Below are 9,951 nucleotides of genomic sequence, written 5' to 3'. Positions count from 1 at the left end.
GCTGGGCAGTGGGGAAACCCACCCTCATTGTAGTAGGTTAAATATTGTCAGATTGCCTATTTGTAGACAAAAGGGGTAGAATGTTGGCAATTTCAAACGATTCAATGTAATGCCTGTTTAGCAGTTTACTTAGTGTGTCTCTGGCGGTTGCCCTTCCCACCTCCCTCTCTTCCTTTCTTCCTTCCTTCCTTTTCTCCTCGCTGCGGATACAAAGTTGATAAAGAAATCTACTACCTTTGGGAAACACCGTATACCTGGAAAAAACAAGCTGTAGCCTCCTAGTTATGATACAATGTAACAAGTGCTACAGTAAAAGTGAGTGCTAAGAATTATCAACTGAATAAAAAAGCACACGATGTGAGAGCTGTGAGTTCAGTTTTGTTCGGGGACTTACTGAGGACTACAGCCCGGGAGACAGGCTCTCCGTAGCTCTGAAGGGGGGAGTCAGCATGTCTGTGATTTGGAGAAGGGGGGCTGCACTCAGGCACACCTCTCGGTAAGGGGCTGCTTGTCACCAGGAGTGGATGTTTCCAATGATGACTTTAGTGCTTTTCTAGGTGTGAGAAGATGCACGAAATTGGGCTCATCAAGTGTGAAACTATAGAACTCTCTGAAGGCCTGTTCTGCCAGTTTCTCACAAAGCACAGAGAGCCTCATTCCTCATCGCTCTGACCTCGTTTCAGCGGGTGTCGAAGGTCCGCGACGCAGTGTCAGTGACTTCATTCTTGTGGAACCGGGTGGCGAGTGGCCTTCTCTAGTTGGCAGAGTTTCCTGGGGCCATCAGAGGGGCCCGACTGAGACGGAGGACAGAGGGCTACCGGGTGCAGAGGGGTGCTGAGCGCGTTGGCTGCGTGGGCTTGGACAGGCGCTTGGAGGGGTGTGGGAAGGGGCTTGGGCCAGATCAGTAGAGGATGAGGTGGGACTGGGTCAGGGATTGTCCTGCGATCCTCCTGATAATACGGGGTGCCGGCAGCTCAAGAGCAGCGTCCAGGCCCCTGTTGGACACCTGGCCTCACTGCTCCTCGGTGGGTAATTGACTTGGCTTTTCCCGGAATGGGCTCCACAGCAATCCCCACTTCCTGGACGGTGTTGCAAAGGCTAAATGTGACATTGCGTCCGTCAGGCACCGCATGAACCGGAACCGGCCTTGATGACGTCAGCTGGTGGAGATATTTTAAAGGGCCCACGACTAGAAGTGGGCTGGGCTGGGTCTGCAGGTCTCACTGGCCTCCTTCTGGAACCAGGCTCCTCGCACGGACTCGGACGCTGGGCTCCACGGCCCTTTCCTCCTCTGGGTCTTGGTTTCCCTTCTTAACACAGTGGAATCTCCTCTGCTGATCGTTTTATTTAAACAAACAGCCCTCAGCTCTCCCTCCTCTGAATCCTCCAAATCCCCGCATGTGACCCTCAACGTGCTGCTCTGACATCCTAGCGTTTTTGAATTCGTGTTCGACACCAGAATTAATATTTTACCCTATGTATTTATGGCAGGCTTCTTTTAAAACGTTTCTGTTCCCTGGCTTACTAAACTGGATTTAAGTTCCATTTAGGAGACGGCAGTATGGCACAGGAAAAAGAAGCAATGGGATTAGAAAGCTCGGGGACAAATCCAGCCCTGCCCCTTCCAGCTGGGAGACGCTGCCCCTCAGTAACCTCGTTGGTAAACCGCCAGCAGGAACCCTGGTGCAGTGGGGAGTGTCACTTGCCATCATAAGCTGTCAGTCCCAAGGCAGGAGTGACGTGTTACTGGGATCAGATGCCAGAAAATGGGTCAAGGTTAGCTCTGGGTCGTCAGTGCCTTTTCTAGTGACCTGTGGAGCCGGCCTCCACACCCGAGGGCTACGACTAAGAATTGCAGGGCCTGTGGGAGGACCAGGCCCGACGCTGATGCTGGGCTGAGAGCCGAGCTGCCCAGCATCCTGTGAGACACTCAGCCTCCTGCCGTCGTAACCTCTGGCTTTTTCTGCAGCCAGCGTCTGACAGAATCGAAACAGCAGCTGCTCACCGAGGGCCGGGCCCTTCCAAGGCCACTTTCACACCTTCCAGCAGCCTGCATGTAGTTTATCCCCACTGTACAGGACGAGGGGCAGAAGCTTGAAAGGGTCTGTGAGCGCCTCGCGTCGGAGCATGGAGGCAGGCGGAGGGACTCGGGGCCGCACGGGTGGGTCCAGCTCCAAGGCTGTGCTCCTTCACCCTGCAGAGGGCAGCCATGCCCCTGCTTCAGGGACCTCTCGGCCCCATCCAGAGCCGGGCCTGGAAACGCACTGGGACCACAGCTGGGTCGGGAACACACCCCCCCCACCCCCACCCCCCACCCCCGGCTCTGAGGAGGGCCTGGAACCGAGCCCAGCCTCCTCGGTCCAGAGATGCTCCGTCTGAGCTCCGCACCTCCCAGAAGGCAGGGATGGCTCCCCTGGGTCTCAGCACCTGGCATGAGGCTCAGCGCCCACCCCGCCCCCAAGCTGCGCCCCGCCCCCCTGGCAGATTCCCCCTGCCTCGCCCCCCAGCAGCGGGATCCCAAGTCTGCAGGGAACCGGCCAAGAGAAGCTAGGCGTGCGGCAGGCAGCCCCTCTGGACACCGGCTCTGTCGGACGGCCGGGCTGACAGGAGGGGCCTGCCTGCTCCCCGCAAGGCCCCCGGCCCCCAGCCTTCCACACCCGTGTTCCTTTTATACTTTACCTGAGTGGCCTGGGGGCCCTCTATGGAGAAACCCAGCGATCATTTGAAGGGGAGCTGGGGAGAGGCAAGGTTTTGTACATTCTGACGAATTAGAACATCCTGCACGTTGCAGAGGAATCTGCCTGAACTCTCGGAAAGGGTGAGAGCTGGAAGGTTCCTCAGAGCCCGTGTGCACGCGTACACCTGTCACGTGGGCTGGGAGGCCCGGCACAGACGTGCCGGATGGCGCAGCCATCAGGGCTGTGGGGCTGAATCGCGCCTTGGCCCTCCTACCCGCTGCGGGGCCTTGGGCACATTACCTGTCCTCTCCGTGTCATACTTGGAAAAGGAGGATGATACTTCCTCGGTATCAAGAGGATTAAATAGTTAATCTACGCAGGAGGCTTGGAGCAGGGCCTGCTGTATTGTTGGTATTCTGTACACGTTAGGTATTGATATAAGATGCTCCGGTCCCACTTGTAAATGGAAACATCCTTCTATAGACCTTTGCAGCATACGAAGCCCTTTCACGTGTGCCCCAGGTTATTTAGTTTTTCAGCCACGCTGCGAGGTGGATTATTTCAGCTCCCCGCCAAGAGGAGGCATTGGAGGGGACAGTTTGAGCGGCTGGCTGGGTGGGGCTGAAACTGAGGAGTCAGCCTGCACCTCTGGAGGACGATTCCTGCCCCGCCTCCCCGGGCACTGGGCAGTGAGGGCACGAGGCTGCAGCCCTGAGCAGGTGGCCCTGGGCGGGTGGGCTGTCAGCCAGGGCAGGGCCACACTTCTCAGCACTTCCCTGCATTTATCTGACAGTGATTGAGCCGCTCGTCTGTGTTGAAAAGTGCTCAGCTCTGGGGTTAAGGGCCAGCCTGGTGGACATACTCCTGCTTTCGTGGAACTTGGCCTCAGTCCGGTGTAAAATAAACGTCACAGAGCAGGGGTGACCCCGGCCGCGATGGGGAAACACGTGTCCCGTCGCTGGGCCACCTAGAGCGTTTGGGAGCATCCGGGGGATGCTTTCTGCAGGAATTATTAGAGAAGCTGAGATGTGGAAGATGATGGCCAAGGGGTCCGTGGGGCTGAGGGTTCGGGAAGTTTCTCCCCACAACAGCAGGTGGCGCTCAGAGGGGCCGGCAGCTGCCCCCGGCTGGGCTGCAGGGGGCTGGGAGGGCAAGCACCCTGGCATGAGGGCCAGGGCTGGGTCGGAGCTGCCTGCAGCCCAGGCAAGGGTTCTGCACCATATTCTGAGGCTTTGGGGGCCTTTAAGGGTTTTACGTTGGGGGATAAGACAGCAGGTTTCTCTGTTTAGAAGGGTCAGGGTCAGGCTGGGAGGAAGGGAAGTGGTGCTGGGAGGCTGTTCCGAGGCACAATAGACGAGGCATGAAACGAGGACTGAGTGTCAGGAAAGTCACCATGGGGAGGGGACAGGTTTGAGAAATACTTGGAGGGGGAGTCCACAGGGCACAGTGGGGGAAGGTAGGAGTCCAGACAACACTCAGACTCCCGGGTTGAACAGGGGGTAGGGCCCTGAGGTCAGCAGGCTGCGGGGACGGGTGAGGAGGTCGGCTTTGGAAACGATGTGCTTTGGGCACGAGTGGGACATGCGCAGAGCTGACAAGGAGCGGCACAGGACCAGCGCTTGGAGGAGATGGGCCGGCCGCGCAGCGCGGATTGTCAGGACTGCGTTAGAAGAGTGATGGGAGCCTCTGGGGGACTGAGCCAGCGGGAAGCAAGGCTGCAGGACACAGAACACTGAGGACGCCCCTCCCCGGAGAGGTGGCTGGCCTGGGGACAGGTGACAGGGAGGCTGCAGGAGGGAGATGGGAAAGGGGAGGTAACTCGGGAGAGCCCAGGCCACCGGCCTTGCAGGAAGGAGGGAGAGGTGACAGCACCTCACGAGGGCTAGAAACTGGGTAAGCTCGGACTCCCAGGGTCTCAGAGCAGGGGTGGGGCCGAAGGCGGGCGCCTGGCACCAGGCGAGCGCAGGGGAGGGGAGCTGGCCCAGGTGAGAGGCGTGGTCCTCAGGAATGAACTAACCAGGTGACAGGGGAGAGACAGGTAGACAGGTGAGAGAGGGCAGGTAGACAGCAGGTAGCTGGACGGCAGGGGGACGGCCAGGATGGACATGCAGGTGGAGGAGGGCAGTGAGGAGGGGCGGACGGTGGCTGGGCTGGCCGAGGGTCGGCTGCAGGAGAGTGGGGTCGGCTGCAGGAGAGTGGGCTCCCGCTGGGTCGGGGGGCCGGGCGGGGAGCGAGGGGCACAGCGGGCAGGCTGGTGACAGGAGCTGTGGGAGGGATCTTCTGGGGGCATCTCTGTGCAGGAGGGAACAAAGCCTTGCTGAGGGTGGAGTGGGGGCGGGTCCCTGATGCTGAGGTTTGAGGAGGAGACGAGTGGAAATGGCTCCTCTGACGGGGACCCCGGGTCTGCAGGGCACTGGGGGCGTCATCCCCCTGCCCCGTGCGGCTCCCAGTCTGGGCGGCGGGGTTGCCAGGAGGTGCACGGGAGGCCAGTGGGAGAGCTGATGGCGGGGGGAGCGTCTGCCCGGGGAAGAGGGGAGGGCCCTGGTTGGACCCCAGTGCTAACTCTGCCCCTGGCTGGCTGTGTGACACAGGCACGCGAGCCACCTCTCTGGGCCTCCAGTGTGGCATCTTCAACATGGCCTCTCCCGCTGCTGGAGAACGAGCGGGTACCGTGTGTGACGGTGCTCTGGGGCTAGGATGTGTCTGCAGCTGGCACGCAGGAGGGAGTGGGGGCCACAGCCCGTGCTTCATCCTGTTACACACTGCTCCTCGGTGGGTGCGGGAGGGGAGGGGGGGCACTGCGGGCCCCGCTCCCCCAGGCGGAGAGCAGGGCCCCCCCGAGGCTCTGGGGCCGGGCGGGCCGTGGACTCTGGCCAGGACAGTGGGGAAGAGTGGCTGCAGGGGACCTGCCCGGGGGTCTGCCCAGCGACGTCCAGGAGCACCGCCTGCTCCACGGTGGCCCCTCTGCTCCTGCAGGAGGATGATGCAGAGGGGCCTCCGTGGAACGGCGGGGGTGTGTGTGCGGAGGGTGTAGAAGGGCCCCCAAAGGAGACGAGCAGAGACAGGTGCCCTGTTGCAGGCCTGGAGATTTTAATGTCCTGCTGGCACTGACCAGGCCTCTTTGAATGACCCCAGAAGCTCCATCCCATCACGCCTCTTGCTGGTGAGGAGAAGGGCCTGTCCATCTACCTCCTGACCTTGTGGGTGGTTCCTGTCTGTTTGTCCATCTAGCTGCTGAGATGGGGGGCTGCCGTGCTGGGCCAACCCTCCCGCGCCAGCCCCCCACCCTTGGCCATGCCGGCTCTAAGCCCAGGCTGACACCCGTGGCCTTCACAGCCTGCGGGGAATGAGGGTCTCCTGGGAGCCCTGATGCTGGTCGAGGCTTCCCAGGGAGGACCCGAGGCTCCAACGCCCCCGGGCACTGGCCACACCCTCCAGGGTCTCTCGTCCCTTCAGAAGCTCGGCGGCTGCCACCTCCACTTCCTGCAGTTCCATCTGGCAGGCTTCCACCAGGGTGTGGCCCGTTGCCATGACGAACTGAGCATCGGCCGCCAAGGTGCCCAGGCCCCCTCGAATCAGAGCCTGCAGGCGCAAGAGGTGGCCGGGTGGGTCTTCCCGCGGAGCCTCAGCCCCTCTCCACCCCAGGCCATTGCAGGGCCACCCCGGGATGCAGTCCAGTGCCTTCCTAGTCCCCCTCACCTCTCGGATCAGCAGGGCCATGGCTGGGGCCGGGCACCCGGGGGTACCATCCTTGGGGGGCGCTTCCTCGGGCAGGGACCCTGGGGTGGGGCTCCTCTCCTCGGGCACCAGAGACTGTGTCCCCACAAGCTGTTCCAGGTGCACAGAAGCAAAGACCCATCAGGAATGCTGGAGCCCACTGGGATCAGGAAGCCCTGGCTCTTCAGAGGGAGCCCCAGCCAAGACCCCCAGGAAGCGGGGGACTTCTTCCTGGGGGTCTTTGCTTCTGCTGTTGAATTACCACTGCAAGCTCCCCGGCCTGTGGCCCATTACCTGGCAGGGGTTGGCAGGTGCCTGAGCTCCGCGTATCGCCCTCCGGGGCAGCTGTCCCTGCAGCCTCTCCCCATGGGACTTGCTGTGGGGTCCTGTGGGCACGGTGGGCCGAGGGCCAGAGGGGCTGCTGACTCCTGTTGGGAGCCCTGGGTGGACAGAGCTCCCCTTGGCCAGTCAGCCCCGCCCTGAGATCCTCTGGGTCCTAGAGGGTGACACATGCCGAGGCCCAGCCCACCCCAGGCCTGGCGGAACTCCCCACTGCCCATCCCCCCAACTCTACGTGCCCTGGGCCCTGTCCCTGTGGGTTTGGGAGGGGATCAGGGCCAGAGCCTGACCAGCTTTGGCCCAGCTGATCTTGTGCTTGTGTGCGTGTGACTGTGCATGTGTGTGTGCGCGTGTGCGTCTGTGTTGGGGAACACAGCAAGCACCCTGGTCTCCTGTGAACTCCAGCCTCCTCGGGCCCCTACTGCCACACACAGCGGTCCAGGACCCACTGAGAGGCTGCCCGGTCATCTGCTGGAGGTGTCAGTGTGTCCAGGGCTGTCTTCAGCCGGGGTGGAGGGGTCCAAGCTTCCTGGTGTGCCAGGGAGGGCCCTTTCACAGTGTACCACCCACCCCCGGCTCCCTCAGTCACCTGGGTGGCCCCCTTCCTCTGCCTGGTGAGGAGCTGGTTCCCATCGCCACAGGCTCCCAGCCCTCCCGGCCACAGGCTCCCCAACTGGATGGAAGAGCAGCTCCCCAGGCCTTCCTGGGAGAAAGTCAGCCCCTCGGGAGCACAGGAGAGACTGACCCAGGGTCCCCTGGGGCTGGCCGGAGGCTCCTCCTCTGGTGGCAGGCGTCTCTGTCTCCCCTGGGAGCTCCCCTTCAGAGTGGACGCTGAAATGGAAGCACGGCTGATGGGGCTACGGGCTCCCCCATCCCTGCCCTCTGTGGTCCCCACACCCTTTCCCTCAGGGTCTAGGCCCATCGCTCTGGAGTGGCCAGCCTCCTCTCCTCCCATCTGCACCCCTTTGCTCTTGGGCCCCTCCCACACCTGCCCAGCTCGGGCCTCACACCCCTGAGGACACTGCGTCTCAACCTCGGGTGCACGTGGATCACCCGGGAGCCCTCACATTTGGTCGCAGGGTGTCCCGCCTAGAGCCCACAGTTCTGGAAGCTTCCTCCATGCCCCTAACCAGTTAGGTTCTGGGCCCTCGGCCTGCTCAGGACCTACTCTTTGACATCGTTTGGTCACAGTCGGATCACATGGCACGTTCTCCCGACAAGACTGCAATCCTCTGGGGGCTGGGCCGGGTCTGCACGTCCACAGCACCCAGCACCGCGGTGACCCCACGTGCAGGCGCCCTCCAAGACTTGTGGGCTGAGTTTGAGGGGTCTCAGGCCAGAAGGGGGTGCAGGCAGCCCCAGCCTGGGAAGTAGTGGTTCCCCGGGACTCTGCCCTGTCCCGCCCATTCCTGAGGCAGAGGAACCCAGCCTCTCCAGGCCAAGGAGACGCCCAGTCCCTGGGCCCGCTGTCTAGAATAGAAGCTCTGCTTGGAGCCCAGCCCATAGGCCATGATGGCCGAGACCCTCTCTGCTCATCCTGCTGTTTTTCCTGACACTCATGTAATCACAGATTATATTCAGCCCTGGGTTGGCGACATGGGAACCACCTGGAACCCAAATCCAAGGGCTGAATCTTAATTCTTCAGGTTTCGTAGGATGCGCCCTCCCCTTCTAACCTAACGTGTGCCTTTCCCGGGTGAAAAGCCAAGACCACGGAAGAAAAGCACCGCTGGGCACTGACCGACACCGACCCGAGGCTGCCCCCTGCTGGCTACACACGTCTCTGCCGTCCAGGCCCGGCCTCCTGCGCAGCAAGGCGTGGGCTGGACCCCAAAGGGCGCAAGGCAAGCAAAGCACACCCTCCACATTTCGGGGTGCCCCCAAAGGCCCGGAGCCCACTAACCATGTCTGCCCAGTCTCAGCCCAGCCCCTACATGCCGGGCTGACGGTTGCCGCCACTACCTGAAAAATGCCGGGCTGTTGCCATGGTTGCTGTTGCCACCGGCAACGTTGGCGTTGGCATTGTTGGTGTTGGCACGGGCAAGGGGGTTGGTACTTGGATGCTGAGGGAAGTCCTCCAAGAAGACGGGTGACTCCAGCTCCTGCATCTCTATTTCAGTAAACTGGAGGGGTCTCTGGTTGGCCATGTGTGGAGGCAGGGAGTTGGTCCTTTCCAGGAAGCTGTCCACCTGGCCAAACAGGCCTCCGGTCCTCTGGGGGCGAGGAGGACAGGGGAGGGACTGAGACCAGGCACCAGGGATGGATGTGCGGGGGCTGCCACCCTGGACGACAGACGGCACCGGGAACAAGGCCAGAGGAGAACAGGGCGGGCTGTGAGGCCGGAGAAGAGACCATCGCCCTCGGGGCGTTCTCAGTTTGATGGGGTACGCGGGACACCCGTAAGAACTGTACGGGGACCAGACACCGGGACGGGAAATGCAGGGTGTCGGGGAGCCCGGAACCCGGCAGTCTGGAGGACGGGTTCTAGTCCAACCTCCGAAAGTAACTTGCTGAGCGGTACTGGACTCAGACGGTCTTTCTGGGCCACCATTTCCTCATGAATAACCCAGAAGGTTCAGCTGGGTGGTCGTGAGGGACCCTCCAGCTCTAGGAGGGAGGACAGTGAGACAGAAAGCAGCTGGGGCACCTGATAACGGGGGCTTCCGATGGATGGACGTTGCCTCAGGCTTGTGGGGAGGGGAGGCCGGGGAGGCTGGGCAGAGGAAGGTGGGAAGGACGTGACACCTCAGGTAGGTGGGTCATTGGTTCAGAGTCCTGGGAGGTGTGGGCGGCGGGTATCCTCAGCCCCCCCACCCCGTTCTGCGCGGTGGGGCTCCTGGCCTCCTTTCCGCTCCCTGGCCTGGAACGCGCCTGCGCTGGCGTGGCCGGGGCCTCACTCACCCGGAATATCCCTTCCTCCATCGCGGCCTCCACCATGGCTCTCTCCAGCTCTTCCTCGGCCGTCAGGTCTCCCGAGATGGTGCGGCGGATCTCAGGGGCTGCCTCTTCCTCAAGGGTCCGCAGTCCGGCCTGGGGGCACAGAGGGACTCAGCGGCCCCCCGAGGCCAGGAGGGGAGGACGAACTGCTTCTCACGGCCTCCCCCTGTCTAATTCGGGCAACCAGGGCTTCCCTGAAGGCCCAGCTCCGCCCCACCCTCTCCCGCCCATTCGATCCCCCTGGGCTCCTGCTCTGCCGCTGGGATAATCCAAACCCTGA

The 9,951-nt window shown here is 62.0% G+C and overlaps 1 protein-coding gene across 1 annotated transcript in view; it reads right to left on the bottom strand.

The window, feature by feature from the left end:
* Nucleotides 1-5,752: 5,752 nt before the first annotated feature.
* The window catches only part of CACNA1S (calcium voltage-gated channel subunit alpha1 S), a 65,406-nt gene continuing 61,207 nt past the window's right edge, over nt 5,753-9,951 (bottom strand). Inside the window, exons 39-44 of the mRNA XM_029228383.1 lie at nt 9,636-9,764; nt 8,697-8,947; nt 7,480-7,565; nt 6,690-6,781; nt 6,378-6,506; nt 5,753-6,260 (exon numbers count right to left, since the gene is read on the bottom strand). Of these exons, the coding sequence (XP_029084216.1) occupies nt 6,009-6,260; nt 6,378-6,506; nt 6,690-6,781; nt 7,480-7,565; nt 8,697-8,947; nt 9,636-9,764 (939 nt within the window). The 3' untranslated portion in view covers nt 5,753-6,008. The remainder of the gene's footprint in view (nt 6,261-6,377; nt 6,507-6,689; nt 6,782-7,479; nt 7,566-8,696; nt 8,948-9,635; nt 9,765-9,951) is intronic.

The sequence above is a fragment of the Monodon monoceros genome, unplaced genomic scaffold (genome assembly GCF_005190385.1).
Source record: "Monodon monoceros isolate NGI ecotype Baffin Bay Population unplaced genomic scaffold, NGI_Narwhal_1 Super_Scaffold_18, whole genome shotgun sequence".
NCBI lineage: Eukaryota > Metazoa > Chordata > Mammalia > Artiodactyla > Monodontidae > Monodon > Monodon monoceros.
The sequence above is the reverse complement of the archived record's forward strand: the minus strand, read 5'-3'. Positions and strand labels throughout refer to the sequence as shown.